This window comes from Pseudorca crassidens, chromosome 14 (assembly GCF_039906515.1).
Source record: "Pseudorca crassidens isolate mPseCra1 chromosome 14, mPseCra1.hap1, whole genome shotgun sequence".
NCBI lineage: Eukaryota > Metazoa > Chordata > Mammalia > Artiodactyla > Delphinidae > Pseudorca > Pseudorca crassidens.
In genome coordinates this window covers 68959049-68976713 of record NC_090309.1, presented here as the reverse complement: position 1 = coordinate 68976713, position 17665 = coordinate 68959049, and the positions used below count along the sequence as shown (strand labels likewise).

The 17665-nt window shown below is 44.5% G+C and overlaps 1 protein-coding gene across 1 annotated transcript in view; it reads right to left on the bottom strand.

Moving 5' to 3' along the window:
• Positions 1-17665, bottom strand: part of LOC137205550 (ALK tyrosine kinase receptor-like) — a 541956-nt gene that overhangs the window by 309367 nt on the left and 214924 nt on the right. Inside the window, exon 2 of the mRNA XM_067703862.1 lies at positions 15734-15859. Coding sequence (XP_067559963.1) covers positions 15734-15859 — 126 coding nt within the window. The remainder of the gene's footprint in view (positions 1-15733; positions 15860-17665) is intronic.

Sequence of the window (17665 nt, the reverse complement as noted above, 5' to 3'; positions counted from 1 at the left end):
CCCCACTTTCTAGTCACTTCCATCATGGAAGAAAGATAAAGTAATGGAATCTTCTAGAAATAGTTGGCCTGCTGAGAGGAGTGTCAAGTGCTGTGAAGGGAAAGGTCTTGGTAGAGCAGTGAGGATAGTTCCAGGCTCAGTCCTGCACACAGCAGCTGAGGGGCCTCAGCACGTCCATTCCTATTTCTGTGTCTGGCTTTCTGCATTTGAAAATGAAAGAGATGAAGCATACCCCCTCTACGGTGCCCTCCACCTCTGAAGGTCAGTGATTCTATAGAGCTCATCTTTGGCCAACACAACCAAACTTACAGACCGTTGGTCCCCTCACCCTGCCTGCCTCTAAATGAGGGCCTGCTGTCATCCCTAAAGCAGGTTCCCCAGGGAAGGAGGTGGAATGTGCATCACACTCCATGGGGTCTCAGTTTGCCTCAAGATTGTCAAAGAATTAAGAAGGAAGGTTCAGGCAAGTTTTACAGATGACTGTGCGAGGGTGAATGTGTGTGTGTGTGTGTGTGTGTGTGTGTGTGTGTGTGTGTGCGTCTGTGTCTGTGTGTGTATTCATGCATTTTTATCAGTCTGTACCCATATTCTGAAATCTTCCAGGATATGAATCATATTTCAAAAACTGAATTAACAGTTAGCTTCAAGGAATTGTTCTAGTATAAAACACAGCCATTCAGAAGAATGGCACAGTAACCCATCAGAAGAACCCTGTGGTGGCCCTGCCCGGAGTGATGCAGTTCCCTTGGCTGTAGTGAGTTGGCAGTGACCAAGCACTTTGACACTGAATCTGAAGGTGGAAATCTAGCCTCTGGGAATGTGTGAAACCACCAAAGCAATCATGCCCAACACCTGTGCCTAGGAAGCGAGCCTTGGCCACTTGGGCAGAGATGGGGATCTTCCCAGTCTGCGCTACAAGAAGGAGATTGCATGGAAGTTTCAGGCACTGTCCATGACACCACAGAAGGGTAACAGGGAGACGTGGTGTACTTTGGACCCTTGGGTCTTCCCTTGGGTGGACTTAGAAAATCCAACAGCCCTCCTATGTATCCAGATTGACCTCAGGCTCCCAAAAAATCCCTTAGATCAAGGTCCTTTGTACCTCCTTCATCCTAACCCTGTAAACCTAGAGACCTCTCACTAGTTTCCTAAGTCTCCTTAAGACAATTCAAATTAGGGGCCTCCTTTAGATTTTAAGACATGCCTCCCAAGGCTGGCTGGTTTCCAGATGACCACAGGTGGCAGATGCCAGCCTGGGCAGGTCCATAGGAGCCCACTGGTTGATGTCACCCAGCCTCAGCCCAGCTCGAGGACTGGAAGCAAATAACACAGAGTGAAAAGCAGAGTCATAAAAAAAGAGAAGAATGCCATGTTTATCAATTCCATGGTACTTCACCCTTCATTTTGTCTCTTATTACACGTGTTCCAGAAGTCAAGCCTGGGGTTGGACTTATGCTCTCGACTCTGGTAGCACGGGGCATATGTTTACAGAAGAGCCCAGACAGGGGGAACTCCATGAAGGCCTGTGGGAAGTACTTGCTTAATTGATAACATTTACTGAGGGCTTACCATGGTCAGACAGTATGCCAGGCACCCTACATCATTATCTTATTGAATCCCTATGAAGTAGGCAGGACTCTTATCCCCATTTGACAGAGGACGACACTGGGGCTTAGAGAAATGAAGTCACACCTGAAGTTACTCAGACAGGAAGTGACTGTTTGGGCTCCACTGACCTGCTTCCTCCATGGGACCACAAGGCCTTGATGTCAGTATCTCACAAACGGAATTATGAACTGAAAAGGTAGCAGAAAGACCTCCCCTCATTTAGAGCCACAGACACCAACAGGAGTCAGACCTGCAGTGAGGGAGGACAGGAACTGGGCCCATGCAGGGACAGGCAGGGCCACGCTGGAGGCAGGACAGAAGCCGAAGCATCTGAGCTGTCCTTAAAGGCCCTGATCCCACCTTCACAAAGGTGGACTTGGGATACCCTAGGTGAGGACTGAGTCAGTGTATACACCCATAAGATCCAAGTCTTAATCCCCGTAGGCATGACTCAGGAAGCCAAGCCTACAGGTGCATTAAAGTCTGGGGCTCAATGTTCGTGTCTATGTTTCCTGACATCTTCTGGGATATCCTTTGTGTTTCCTGGGTAGGGATGAGGGTTACAGGTAAGGGAACTGACAGTGGGATGGGCAAGTTTTCTTCGGCCATCAGGGGCCCACAAGAGAGTTTATTCAACTGTATACTCGGCCCTGGGATCTGCATCTGAAAACAGAGAATTATCAGGTTTGCTACTAGTTTAAATATGGCAACATGACTGTGATTTTGTCTTGGGGTTACTCTTCTGTCTCTAGTTATCTTGACCTAGTGTTTAACTACTGGGATGCTGATAGCCTGACACGGGGCCTGATGCCCCTCACTTGCTGAATGGTGGTCTCTCTGGTCCTACCCAGCTCTGCAGTCTTTTCCTATGTGTCTCTGCCCATATGTCTTATTCATTAAGCAACCTTAACACCATCACGGTTGTTTCTCAGGGATAGGGCACAAGACCTGAGATTTGACTCTAATCCTGCCACTTGTCAGCTGTGCAGTGCAGGGCACTCTCTCCCTCTCTCTGAGTCTCAGTCATCTTAGTGATAAGATTAACTTCCCAGAACTGCTAGGAGGACTCAGTGAGATGATGCATGTGCTTGGAATGGAGAATTTCCAGTGCACATTAGCTGATTCAGAATTTACATAGCCATGCCCTTTTGAACACAGCTTTCTGTTTACCAGGAGAAACGGTATTTATGTGGGGCAGTCAACTGATGGCACATGGCCATTTCCTTAGTATTCTGCTGTACCGTGGGAAAGTCGGTATTTCGGCCTGAAGGTGATATTTGCAGAGTCAGCTGTTAGAACTTGAAGTGACATTTGAGGTTGTTTCTTCCATTGGACAGGTGAAAACACCAAGACCCAGGCAACGGAAAAGACTTATCCAGGGTCACGTGGCTGGTCAGGAAGTCCTTCACACACAGTACGGAGGGCATTTCTCCTGGCTGTGGAGGCCTTTCCGAATGCCATCCTCTCCAGTAGGCACCAGGCCTGGGCCGGGCTGAAAATCAGAGTTACTGAATCACCAGCTCTCCCCTCCTCAGGCCTGGCTTATTGGCACATTTAAGCAGAGGCTGGATTGATTCATGGGCGGCATATACAAATGCCAATGTATTCCTGACAAACCTGATTTGTATATTCAGTAAAGAACCATGTGAAGCTTCATACACATGTGGCAATTTTCTTATAGGTGGCCTTTAGAGGCCATAAAGTAGAGCTTTATATTTGAAACTACAGTTCATTACATAAAGCTCCAGGAACCAGCATTCTCGAAATACTGTCAGTCCTTAAGAATTGTATCCAGCTCAAGGGAACTCCCTCGGCTGCCACCAATCCTGAGGCACAAAATGGGGTCTCCTTTTCTCAAGGGATTCCCCAGAACTTTCCAATTGTTGACCTCAAGGTCATGATGGACCTTGAGGACCATCTTAGAGGAAGAAACTGAGGCCCAGAGACATGATGGGGCTTGCCAAAGGATGCATGGTGGGTGAGTTGCAGGATTGATACTAAAATCCAGTTCCTGACCTTGCAATTTTTACTATTTTCATTCAAAGCTGTGGGTAAAAAACAAACAAAACAATACCTTAAATAATTCTTAAAATTCTAAAAAATCTATACTGTGTTTTTCTGGAATAAGCTGGCAAAAACATACATGGCTAGGTTTCAACCATTTCCCAATGATTTGATGGCTCAGACAATCTCCAATAAGGCTTTCTGGCTTCTTTTATCCTAAATGTCCTCTTCTGCCAACAAGCTGCTTTTTGATGGTTGCTGGAATCTCCTGCTGGAGAGCAAGTCTGTGCACAGGCCAGAAGCTACGGTGAGAACAAAGGGAGGAAAAAGGGTGGCCTAGGAGTGAAAGGGGAAGATCACTAGAGTATTCTTGGAAACTCTTCCGGCTCTGGGCCAATCAGCCTTGTGCTTTTGGGCAATTTATTTAACCACTTGAGTCTGGATTTCCTCATGGATAAACCAGAGAGAATTATCACAGTAATGATGCTGATAAAAATAATAAAAATAATAATATCTGCTGTGACAATCAAATAAGGTAACGAATGTGGAAGTGCTCTCTTACCAATGAGATACTGTATGTGGATATTCTTACCACCTAGGGCCTGTGCTGCAGAACACATCAACATCACTTGATCTCCCTGTGCCTCAGGTTTACCACCAGGAACCTGGAGATGAGCTGAACTGACTTGACCTTGGAGGACTCAGGGAGATGCTATCCAGAACAGATACCCTCCTCCCTTGCCCTCCCAAAACCTCAGAGGGGCACCAGGGTGTCTGGGGGGTAAACAGAAGCATAGATCCTGCATGCGGTCTGGCTGCTCAAGGTGAAAGCTTGGCTCTGTCACTTACTAGCTGTGTTATCCCAGGGCAAATTATTTAATCTCCCTGTGGCTCAATTTTTTCACTTTAAAATGGGGATTAAAACAGGGGCCACCTCAGGAAACCGTGAGGAGGATTAAATGCAATACACACATCAAGCACCTGGCGTGGGGACTTGCACATCGTTTGATTATTACTAAGTGATGGCAGTCATTGCTCTTGCTCTCCAGGTGGCTCCAGGCTCAGCCACGACAGAGGGGAGACAAAAGGCATGTCCAGCACTGAAGGCAGAACTTTGCCTATGTCAAACTTTGTTGAAGCTCCTCACTCAATCTTTGTTTTTTGATGTGCTGATCAAGCTTCCCTTTGGAAGTGAAGTCATGCTAGACCTTGAGTAACAAGATCTAGGTTCTAGCCCTGGCTCTGAGGTGTTACTTCAAGGTAGTCCCTTAACCTCTCTAGGCCTCAGTTTCCTCATCTGAAAAATAAAGTAGTGGAATGAAATGAGTCTCATCCATCTCCACCATTCTAAGACCAATTTTCCCTTTGGACAGATGGCTGAAGCAAGCGCTCTAACTTGGTTCTAGCCAGCTGGTCAGCAGAATCCCAAGATTCCTGACTTCCAGCTCAGGCTCAGATGATTAGAGACTTCCACTCCCCCTTTCTGGGTTATCTCCTAAAGGAGCACTTAGCCCACCAGTCACCTTTGATGTTAATCCACCAGCTGCCATCAACATCTTGTCACACACTTTATAAGACCTGCCCCCCGTCTGCCCCCCTCCCACCAACCACTGTTCATTTGTCGTGGTGTCCCAGAACTGAAATCATTCAATTCTTTCCCACCGCTTGCCCCCTACAATGCATCTGGGAACCAATTGCCCAATTCAAGACATCTGTTTAGCTCACTTATAATCAAGCTGCAGCAAAGAAGGGCCAAGTCTCCTTCAATCAATTAATTATATAAATGCAGCCTCGGAAGACAATCTCAGAAGAGGATGTGTGTGCATGCATGTTCACAATGGTGGGAGATTGGCACACAAAGCTCAATTCTCTTATCTGTGGACATAACAATATTACAGATTGAAGAAATGGGACTTGGCTCTTCATCCCAGAACAGAAAGTTGAAAATAATTAGACTTCTGAAGTTAACAGCCTCCTCATTTTATAGATGGGAAAACTGAGGCTCAGGAAGGTGAAGTGACTTGGCCAAAGTGGAATGGCCTAGGGCCTGGAGAAGCAGAAAGCTAAGACCAAAATCCAGATTGGACTTCCAGTCCAGTTTTCTGCCTACAATTTCCAGGAAGCATTTATGCAGAACATGGTACCTCTAAGAGAATGAGGCCAGCTCCAGAGAGCATGGTGAAAACCTTGGTAATTTGTACACTGCTCAGCATGACATCTACCCAGATGAGATCATTCCTGAAACCAGATGGTTGGAGGAGAGCTCTGAGTAGTGTGGTAGCCCCAATAACCAGAAAAGGTCTTGGGAAGCCTTGACCTCAGAACATGCAAGATGGTCCTCCCCACTTACTCTTCTGTCTCTTCTGGTGAGGATCTCCTGAGTGTTGGAGGTGAACATGAGGTTCCTCCCTGATGCCAATTTCAAAACACAGGCTTCCCTAGCACAAACCTGTGACCTTCAGAAACTCCCAATCTAGTGGGAGAGATGGACTTACTCACGTCTGGCTCTCATGGTAAGCAGACCTGGTGAAGCCAGGAGGACACAGAACAAGAGAGACCTTCTGCCTGAAGGATCACAGGCTCAGGGAGGAGGCAACTTTTGGGCTGCATCTTGAAGGATGGAAGGATTTTGACAGATTATAGAGGTTTAGCTAGGAAGTTTGTTAAGAATAGAGGAAGGAATGAGGTTATTCCAGGGAGGTGGGTAACTAGTATTGCTTATTTTTATGTAGTTGTATGAATTTTGAAGCTGGACTGCATAGCATTAAATTCCAGCTCAGAAAGTATCATGGTTAAAGGTAAAGTGCTTTCAGGTTCCAGAGGACAAAGTTAGGGACTTTAAGAAAGTTAAGGAAATATTTTCTAGCAAATAGAGCCATGCCACCAAAATGCAGGCTATTGGCTTCTCACTGGAGTGGGTCTGATTCCTCTTCAGAGAGCATTAGTGAGGCACCTGTGCTCCAGCACATGGAACTCTGTCCTTATAGTCAGTCCTGACAGTAATGCCGTCAATTAGGAATCATGCCCATTCCCATTTTTCAGATGACAATCAGAATCAAAGAGAGTGGCTTGAGTCACTGAAGGTAATAACACTCATAAGAATCAGAGCTGGCAATGAATTCCACAACTCAATCCCAACTTGAGTTTCTTCCCCACTGTTCAAACAGAGGCTGGGATATGTCTTGCTTGGATGTCACAGAGGAGATTCAAATAGGCAACTAGGAGGTGAATGAAAGACGTGTGGTTCCCAAACCTAATCCTACAGTCTCCAGGCCCCAGAATCTTGTTTTTAAGAAGCTCTCCAGGTGATGGTGAGGCAAGTAGCCTGAGCCTGGATGTGACTTTACCCACACCGGGATGGTACGGACCCTACACTGATGCAACCCTTAGGGCAGCATGAACCCGCTGAGCTGACAGAGATCGAAGGAATTAAAGTGATGATATGAGTAAAGCAATGCTCGGAAGTAACATGTGAGGAAATTCTCTGCAGCCCAAGTACTGAGGAAATATGAGCCATCACCCACGCGTCTACTGTGGAGGGTTAGATGGGGCTCTGCCAAGCAGGCAGCCTGAGTGTGAATCTCAGCTCTGCCACTAGCCCTGGGCAGATCACTGACCTCTCTGCGCCTCGTTTCCTCAGCTGTAAGATGAGGCTGTTTGACCAGACTGCTGTGGGCCCTGACAGCTCACAATCTCCATGAATTTCTCACAGACCAAATTCTTCTAGGCATCTACTCAAATGGGCGGGTTAAAGTCTTGTTAATCTGAGGGTTCTTCTGACATGAAGTTTTGCACCTGAGATTGTTCTTGACAAAACATTTCATTTTAAGAGGATTTTCTCTCATTTTTCTCACTCTTGATCAGTCATTTTCCCGCATATGTTTTGGACACACGTCTTTCTAGACTGGTTAGAAATGCTCTGTATACAATGTCTCAGATGTCCCAAAGCTGTCAAAACAAAAATTTCCCAGCTCACTCATGTCTGCTAAATATGCTTTTTTAGATTGAGGGGAAAACAAACAAACAAACAAACAAAAACAACCTGCCCAAAGTAGTTAAAGACACAGCTTTGACTTCTAAATGAAAATATGCCCAGGCCAGGAACTGTTCTCCCCTTACACACGTCTTTTCTGAAACCAATTAATATGACTTTAGGAATAAGAGCGTTTATGGGAACATCCATACCTTTTACTAAAATAGAGATCCTCAGGGGCAGAAAAGCTCCAGATTGGGAATTGAGAGACTCGAGTATACTCCTAGTTTGCCCCTGGATTGTTCAGCAAATGTTGCAATTTCATCCAGTGTATGTTTACTAAGAATCCAACCAAGTACAAAATACTGGCGTAAGTACTGGGGATGCAAAGGAAACAAGATGCAGATTACTTGACCTCTAAGAGCTTACGGTCTAGGAATCATGATGATTCAGGGCCACACATAACTAAGATATGAAGAAAAGTGTGACATCAGACATGCAAAGTGCTGTGGAAAGACATTATATAACCTTCCTTAGTGAGAAAAATGGGAACAGTGAGGGCTACAACCTTGCAGGTTGTTCTAATTTGGGGTTAATTTGGTCACCAGCTGTGGGGTGTGAATGCTCACTATATGGTTTCCAAAAAGTTCTACTAAATATAACAGGCAGACTATCTCTTTTTTTTAAAGAATGAATAAGGATTTTTTTATTTTTTTTTTAATGTTTGATTATTTATTTTGAAATTTACATACGGTAAAATGTCCTCATTTGGGCATACATTTCTAGAAGTCTTGACAAATGCCACAGGCTTAAAAGCCTTATTTCCCAAGTAAACCTTCCTATTAGGTTTGATGGTCCATCAGACCCAGGGGTATTGCACATATATACAAAACAATCATACAAGTATTTAAGCAGCACCATTCAGATGGACATTTAGGACCATCTTAGGCCTATGATAAAAGTGAACTAGGCTAGAATCTCTATGAGGGGCAGGAGCAAAGAGCTTGGCAAACTGTAGACACCCACTGGATGAGTGGATATACAATAGATAGATGGTAGATTAGATAGATAGATAGATAGATAAAAGTGACATTTATCATCTTCTCTACCTTGGGTTGGATAAATTAGACTCATCCATGATTGCTTTATTATATGACCTAGTTTACACTTGGGCCATAAAAAGGATGAAATACAAACTAGGAAAGTAACTTGAGTCATAAGAAACATCTGGGGAGTCCAGGGTTTTGTGGAGTTGGTGTCACAGTGGGATTCTTGGAGAATTTGGGATGTTCGGGAAACAGTCAGAATGTTCTCAGATTTCAAGAGGGGGATGATACCACCCTAGTGTTACAAAAAAATTCCATCAACTTTTTCCATAAGAAAAATTCCAAGGCAAAAGAGACTCAGGGCAGCCTGGGTACTCAGGAAAAGCTCTGAGATAGAAGCAGGGACTGAGCTGGGCCTTGCAAGCTAGAGCAGGTAGAATCTAGGGAGACAGGTTCAAGGGAAGGAAAAACAAATTAACTGTGGACAAAATGGAATGAGAAAGAAGGAAACATGGGGGAAGGAGGAGGTATGTAAAACAGAAAGGGTATTTACCAGAGTGAGGAAAGGCCTTCTCACAGTCCTTGTTCGTTGGGTGGCTTCAACACTGTTGGTGACTCCCACATGTAAAATTCTTTACCCGTTTGGTTTCTGTGGCTATTCCACCTTCTGGTTCTCCTCCTATCTTTCCTATTTCTTCATCTCTGTTTGTCATGCTCCTCTTCTTCTGTTTACCTCTTAAATGCAACTTTCTGTATCCCTTCTGGGTCTTCAACCTCCAATCACAGCCTCAACCATAGCCTATGCTAATAATTCTCTATCACACCTCTCTCCTCAAAGCCAAGGCATGGATTTACAACTCTCTACTGGCCTTCTTCACTTGCATGTCCTGAACGCACTTCAAATGTAACTTGTTCAACAAAGATCTCACCATCTTCTCCTCTCCCTCTAGACGTCGCGGTCACCATCTCTCCTTGCCAAATGTTTCTCCTCCTCCCTACTCTGATAATGGGATCTCCATCTATTCAATTACTCAAGCTGGACTCTCCCACGTGGGCAACCAAGTCATTCTCACCTTATAGCCAGAATCTCTCCCAGGTTCCCCTCCTGCCCTTCCTTTTCCAACCTATGCTTCACATGTAAGATCATATCTAAACCCTTAGTACACCCAGAATTAACTATTTCTCCAGGCTCATCTCTCCCAGACCATCTTTACCCTGTGTCACTGGGCTTGACCTGTTCCTGGACACCCTTTTGCACATGCATTCCCTCTGCCTGGAAAGCCCTTCTCACTGATCTCAGTGGTGCCTGGGGTCCAAGGCCCAGCTCAGCAGTCTCTGTCTCCAGAACATCTGCCTTCCTAAGTCCTCCGCAGAACTGTCTTTCCCTCCCTGTGTTTCAGGGAGCTTTGGCCACGCCTCTGTTACTACACCTGTCATACAGCAGGCATGTCTGCCTCTTCCTCAAGAGCTCCTTGTACTATTTGTACTTATCGTGGCCATGTCTAGAGCAGAGCCAGGCATACAGTTGGTGCTCAAAGAATGTTTATATACATTATCCCATTCTCTGGGACACTAAGGGGGAAATGATGCAGGCAGATAGGTAGGGATGCAGAAACAACCCTCAGGAGGAGGTTGCTCAAGATTGGAGCAAGCTTTAGGGAGCCACCTGCCCAGGTGTGAGAGCTGAGACCATGTTAATAGGAGAAAGAATACAAGGCCAGGAGACCACACAACCCTGAGTGATCCTTTCCACATTGTCTATCTGTTGGTCTGTCTCTGTCTCTGTTCCCCCATTCATCTCTCTCTTTCCCTTTTGTCAATTCCTTTCCCTGTCTGTGACAGTCATTTTAAATGGATCTCTTTTGACTTGTTTTTCTTGCTTTTGTGTCAGTTAGTTAATCATTCTTTTATTATCTTTTAATCTGACTTGTTTCCTTTCCGTTTCTCCTCACTCAGTCTGCCACTAACATAGAGATAAATTGTTGTTATTTATTGAGTGGGTCTATATGTCTTTATTTTAAAGGCAAGGAATGTGATCCAGTGGAGCATTTTAAACAAGTATCTCCTTGAAACACCTGAGCCAACTGCTTTTCACTTGATTTCCACAGACTGAGTTCATTGGTTCCCAGCAGGTCACTGGTCCTCAGGGTAACAGGTGTTCCCTGCCCTCGGTCTTGTATGACTGCTGGCACTGCTGTCCCCTTTGGGACTCAGCCTTTTTGGTGAATACGTGCAGAGCCTTGTGCTTACCATGTTGTGGATAAAAAGACAGAGGTGAGGGCTAGGAATGAACTTGACTTCCCAGCTCAGTGGAGCAGGGCTGGGAAGAGAACACAAAAAGGCCTGGCCTATCAGGGCAGAGGAATTGGTAAGAAAGCTTTCAGCCCTGACAATGGTCCACAAGGGATGCTCCCTTGTGGAGCTGCTTTTCACTGACACCAGGCTTCTGAGGGCAGAATGGCAGATCACGGCCAGCCACATTAAATATGTAATTTCAGAAATGTGATCAAACTGACTTCCTGCCAGAGCTGTGAAGCAAATCCCACGGGGGGCTGGAGGACTTATTTGTTTTCCATTTTTGATTCTGTTGTAGGTTGATTTTTTTTTTTTTTTTTTTGAGAGAGAGAGATTTAATTTACCCAGTCTTTTCAATCAGAGAAATTGATACATTAACAAGACTGGTGTTGTGGTAGCAGCAGCAGGGGAAGTAATTAAAAAGTCTAATCTTTCTTTGTTTCCAAAAGCACCAGTCCCTAAATTGGATGGGTCCCAATGGGCTTGAAAGCAGACAAAGTTTTAATAGAACTTTTATTTAAAGTCCAACAATGGCTTTGTTGTGCCCTGATGCTGAGATTTTAGGAGGAATCTTTCTTTTCCAGGATTCAGTGCTCTGGACACTGGAGGACTGGAGGGATGAAGGATTACATTAGTTTACTAGGGCTGTCATAACAAAACACTACAGAATGGGTGGCTTCAAATAGCAGGAATTTATTCTCTCACAGCTTTGGAGGCCAGAAGTCTGAGATCAAGACATTAACAGGACCATGCTCTGATGGCTCTAGGAGAATCTGTCCCAGGCCTTTCCCTAGCTTTTGGTGGTTGCTGGCAATCCTTGGCATTCCTTGGCTTGAAGATGCGTCATTCTAATCTCTGCCTCCATTTTTACATGGTGTTCATCCTATGTGTCATGTCTGTATCTCTGTTTTCTCTTCTTATAAGGACATCAGTTACATTGGATTAGGGCCTACTCTAATCCAGTATGGACTCAACTTATTGCATCTACAAAGACCCTATTTTAAAATAAGGCCACATTCATGGACACTAGGGGTATATTGAACCCATAGCAGGGACCAGAGTCTATGGCAGGGAAGGCAAGACTGCCCATAGTGCCTGGGGGGGCCTACATCCATGTCTAGGAAGAGGTGAATTACCTGGCCTACCTGGGATAGTCTCAATCTGGGGACATCAAGCCTTGGTCCTACAGCTGCCCACATCTTGGATATCAGATTGGTCATTCAGTCCAAACACCAGGTTGTCCAGGGAATGAGTGCCCTCTCCATAGAGTGGGGACTTCATCTTTGAATTAACTTTTTGATGTGGTAGAAAGAGCACTAGACTTGAAGTCAGAAAATCTGGGTTCAGTCTTCTCTAATGCTCACCAGCTCCATAACTTGGGAGCACGGTTAATAAATGTCTTCAGCCCTCAATTTACATTTCTATAAAAGTGGGATATAAAATAATTTTCACTCACCACAATTTTATGACAAGCTTAAGTGAGAAAGGGGGGCATGGAAGAGTTTTGCAAAGTATCAAACTTTTTTTTTTCCAATAAATGAAAATCCTCTTTCTCTGCCTCATCTGGGTAGAAACTTTGGTTATTCTACTTTAAAAGGTGATCTGATTCTTCATACACCCAGAATAGGCAAACATGAATTAAAGGTGGGCAGGATATCATCTGCTTCTGTGGCTCTAGAACTCAAAGTGATTAAAACCCCCAGTGGCCTCAATCTCTTAGCTACCTGCAGTTACCAAATAAAACAGGTTTTTATCTGGGTAGGGAGTTGGAGTCCAATCCTTTAGCCAAGCCTGTAAATAAGTCTTAAGGCATCAGAGCTGGATGATAAAAGGAAACAAATTCTTTCTTTAGATGTCCCCCACCCCCCCCACCCCCAGCTTCTTCAAAGCCTTGGGGGAAGAATGTACAGCTCTGCTTGTTGATGATGAAATTAGCAGGCTCCCATCATTCAAGACAAGAGACAAGAAAGAGCTGGAATCTGATACCAAATGCCATTGAAGAAAATATATTTTACACAACATAAAAGGCCCCAACGTAAATTAGAAGAAATATGGGGAGACTTCAAAAAGGTAGGTCAAACTTTTTCCTCAAGCAGATAATTACAGACTGGGTTGAGTAAGTCTTATTAGTCTCTCTCCACCTCATCTCTTCTCATAAAACACCCATGAAAAGAAAGCCATACTCAATTCAGGACTGGACAAGCTTGCCTGAGAGGGATGGCCCGCCACTGTCTATCATGATGCCTGTGGTTGGGTTGTTGATGCCTACCTTTGCCGCCCTCTCCTACCTCCCCCTCCAGACGTCCCCGCCCACCTCCACCCCAGAACGCAGGTGAAGACAGCCAGCCAGGCACCAAGCTCCACCACTCAGGGCCTGCATCGACTTGCTGAGTCTTGGTTACTTCTCACTGTCTGAAGAACTATCCCTTCAGGCGGCAATTTTCCAGTCAAATTTCTCTGCCCAAGTTTGAGGTCTTAAAATTAATGAAGTTGTTAACATTTCTTAAAATGTCTTTTGCGGCAGTTGAAAGGTGTGGATTTACCACCAGTGAGCCTGCTGGCCTCTTTGGTTCATAGAGAGATATGGGCTGAGCCCCGCAAACATCTTTAAGAGAACAGGAGTCTCAGTTTGCTCTGCTGTGTGTCTCAGGACTAGTCTTCAACCTCAGTGCCCCAGAGGTGCTCTTTGTGGCAACGGGCTGAGCTCCCTACAGGATTGTTTCTCTGGACAATAAGCTCTGAGAGAGCAGGAGCAAGTCTCACTTATGTTTGTTTCTGTATCACCTCTAACATTTGGCACTGAACCAGGCACACACCGGTGGTGGTGGGGACAGGTGGGTCCTTAATGAGTCTCAGCTGAATTAAATATAGGAAGAGATGAAAAGGCTCTGAGATTACCACTGCACTCAGTCAAGGAGCCACCAACCAAGAATCATCTATTCTCACCCTGTGACTCGGTAGCAATGATGGTGCTGACTGTGGCACCCTCACTGAGCATTTCAGCAAGGCCTGACCAATGGTTTGGGTTCCCTCCTCTGCCAAGAAGGGAAATCATGAGGCTTCTAGGCTAAAAGCAGCATTTGAAAGGAATCCTAGGAGTCTTGCATATCTATTCCTTTGCCCAAGGAGCATGCCACCCCACCCTCACTTTATACATGAGATAGGTGAGGCCCAGGGAGAGGAAACAGGTGTATCAGAGCCAAGCAGTGGGCATGTAGCAGTTTAAATAAGCTCTGGTGGTTTTCTCCTTTCAACCTGAAATCTCTTTCTCGATGCTTCAGAGAGAACAAATGCAATGTCCTCTGTGTCATGCAGGAGGCAGACCGGCCTGTTTTGGACATTCTACATTTTACAGAAGTTTTATAGATACTGAATGACTTTGAGAGCAAATTCAAAAAACGTTATCCAAAGACTGGTTCTATCACAAATCTGGTTTTACAAAGCAATAACAGTATAAAGGACAAGATTTCAATTATTTATAAACACCTGCCCTTATCCTAAGATGATACTCAGTGTCTGGCTTAAATAAAATCAAGAAGTAATTCTTATCTGGAATCTCCTGACAACTACTGATCTTCCCCTGCAACCGGGGAGGCTTAGCAGTATAGCAGGAAACATCCCAGCAGAGTACAATTCTAAACTGCCCTAGGGTTTTTCATGCATTTATTTTTTTAAGTTTGAAATGAAGGTACAATTAATATGAACCAAGACTCACTGCTCTACGAAAGAGGGACACTAGCAGGTGGAAGGTCTGTTAGGTGCACTTTAAAAAGCTCAGGCCCAGGGGCAGAGACTGAGTGGCGGGAATAGGTAAATATTCCCAGAAGGGAATCTAGAGCTCAGTGTATACCAGGTTCATAAATACTTAGTTGAATCAGGCCTGATGAGTGAGTTCCATCCCTGAAGACCTCTGCATTCATTTATCATGCACAAGCCTCTGAGTTTCTTCTATGTGATGGGATAAAGTGGGGAGCAAACAGATTTGTGCCTGCCCTCATGGGGTTCACCCTAAAGGAGTTCAAGAGAAGAAAAAAATGTCCAAGTTGAAATACATCAGCTCTCCTCCAAACCTACCCCTTTCCTCTGCAGAGGCCAGCTCCTGTGAGCTATTAGGATGAACACGGAAGATGAGGAATGCTACACCATGTAAATATGGCCTCACCCTAGCAGTCTGCGTAGGTAGCTCCCTAGGAGAAAAAGTGAAGGGAAGAATTCTGCTTTTGTAGTTAGAAAATCCACTTTGTATGATCTTATTATGCTCAATTTCTGCACCTTTAAAAATGGAATGGGACTTGGCCTCCTTACCTCTGAGGTTATTGCAGAATCAAATGAACTGAAAATAATACCTAGGAACACGTCTGGGTACTTTTAAGGAGGTACCTAAACATAAGGAAATCACTTGAGGGGCCCCAGAAGACCCTCATAATAACAATCCTCTCTTCAAGAGATCACTATTAGAAACACTCATGGGTTAGAACCCTGTATCTAGAAAGCTACAGTCAAAATGCAAATAAGCATTTCATCTAATGACTGGTAAGGGGATGTCAGGAATACCACATATATAAAGGCTGGGGGGATGAGATATGGCAGCAACAAAGCCCTTGGCTTCCTCCAGGATACATAAGGCAGCTGTCAGTCTGGAGAAGCCAGTCCTGGGGGAAACGGTCTTAAATTGGGTGTCAATGGAGACTAAGGGTACAGAAAGACTTCCTCCCCGACAAGCCATACATCACAAGCTGAAACTCACAACTTCTTTAATTATGAGATGGTGACTGTACATCACAAATAACTATCAAAATATACTTACCATATCGGCTGTGATGAGACAGGAAAGGGAAGGAATCTTTCATTATCCAGGTCAGATTCCAGGCAAAAGAATCAGGAGGAAGAGAAGGCAGGTTTGCTGGTGACTCCAAGGAGCTCTGACGGGAACCTGGAAAGACAAAGAGAACACCGATCTTTGCCCTTGGGATGTGTCTTTTAGCTGTCACTCATATTGCTTATAAAAGAAAATTCATAAAAGGCTTTCATGACATCAGTTGGAAAATGAGGGGAAAAAAGATTGAGTCACGAGTAGGTTGAATTGACCTCAGGACCTCACTGCATATTTTCTACCAAGGGCAGCCAGATAGAAGAAGTCCGAATCTTGTGACCTAGGCCATGCCAAAGATCTCTGGGAGATGAACTAGAAGCCAGGCTACTTAATGGCTTGGCCTAATAGCTCTATCCAAAGTCTATTCTGCTTATCAGAATTTGTGCAACTTTACAGAGAACTTTAACTCATCTCATTTAAATAATGCCTCCACTCTACTTTATGTTCCGACTTGTAATTTCATCTAACGTTGTTTGCTTGGGTTATTGCCTTATCAATGAGAGTGTTGAAACTGCACTCAGAAGTTATGAGTTTTGACAATTGTGTTATTTTCAGGAAAAAAAAAAAGCTAGATGATGAGTTTTCCCATAACTAAGAGTCCAGGGAGCCACAAAGGATTAATGTTTCTGATTTGCATGAGAGAAAGAAGGGTTGAGAGAAAAGGAGCAAAAGCAGCATTATTCCTTTGCTTAACAGTACCTCAAGTGGGTTTTGTGGGATGAAAAGTAATTATAATATATCTACAAATCAAATGAACACAGGCTGCATGCTCTTATGCAGCTCTTCCCAGAAATCCCCAACTCAATCACTATTTGCTAACGTTTTAAGGCAGGCAAAGCTTTTTCTGTTAAAAAAATAGAATCAGTCTGAGAATCAGTTCTGTTTAGGAGATAGACACGTAGCAAGACTGAGTGTGGGGAGAAGGCAAGGAAGGGAATTTCTTCTGTAGCTTCCAAGGGCGAGGCACCATGCTGGGCTCTTAACCCACATAATTTCGCAGTGACTCTCTGAGATAAGCATTACCATCCCTGTTTCACATATGCAACAACTGAGGCTCAGAGGGGCAAATGATGGAATCTGAAACTGAAGCCAGTTTTGCCTGGCCTCAGGAGGCCATGCTATACCATGGGTGGGCTGGTTTGCTACTCAGACAGTAATTGTTAAACCACCTGGACTGATTTCACAAAGAGGAGGAGGAGGAAGAAGAGAAAGAATAAAAGGAAGCAACAGTAGCAGAAGCATTTTTTTAGCCTATTTGCTTTGTAGATTCTTCCACATCACCTCCAGCACGCGACCCTCCTTCAACCCTCTTTTAGTATCAATCCCTCTTCACACACTTTAAGGAAGTAACTGCCCTGAGTGGCCAGAGCAGACTTTTGTTTCCAGACCGCTCTACTGTTTTATCTACAGGTGCTGCCTTTGGGTGAAGCCCACTTGTTCCTGCCACTAGAACAGAATGGGCATTCTACGTTCTCCTTCCTAAAAGAAACACTCTTCTTTCTGCCTTCCAAAGATTTGACCTGAAGTGCTGGCTTCTGAGTACGTAGAAAAGAGTTTTTGACTTTTCTCACACATCTGATCTAAAGAGATAAGAATTGAATTGGTTAGTACCCAGATACATCTTTTGCAGCATTTCTCCAAAATGGCTTAGAGGAATGCAGTGAAAGGGGTCAGAAATTATGTAAGTAAGTTTCAGAGAGCAGCCATCTCATTTCACCCTCACATCAACTCTGTTTTATAGATGGGCAATGGGGCTGAGAGAAGTGAGGTCCAAGACCACACACATCTACTTAGGAGCAGGCTTGAGTTTATTAGACTTTTAAAGAATTAATAATATTAATTGAGCACACATGGACCAGGCATTGT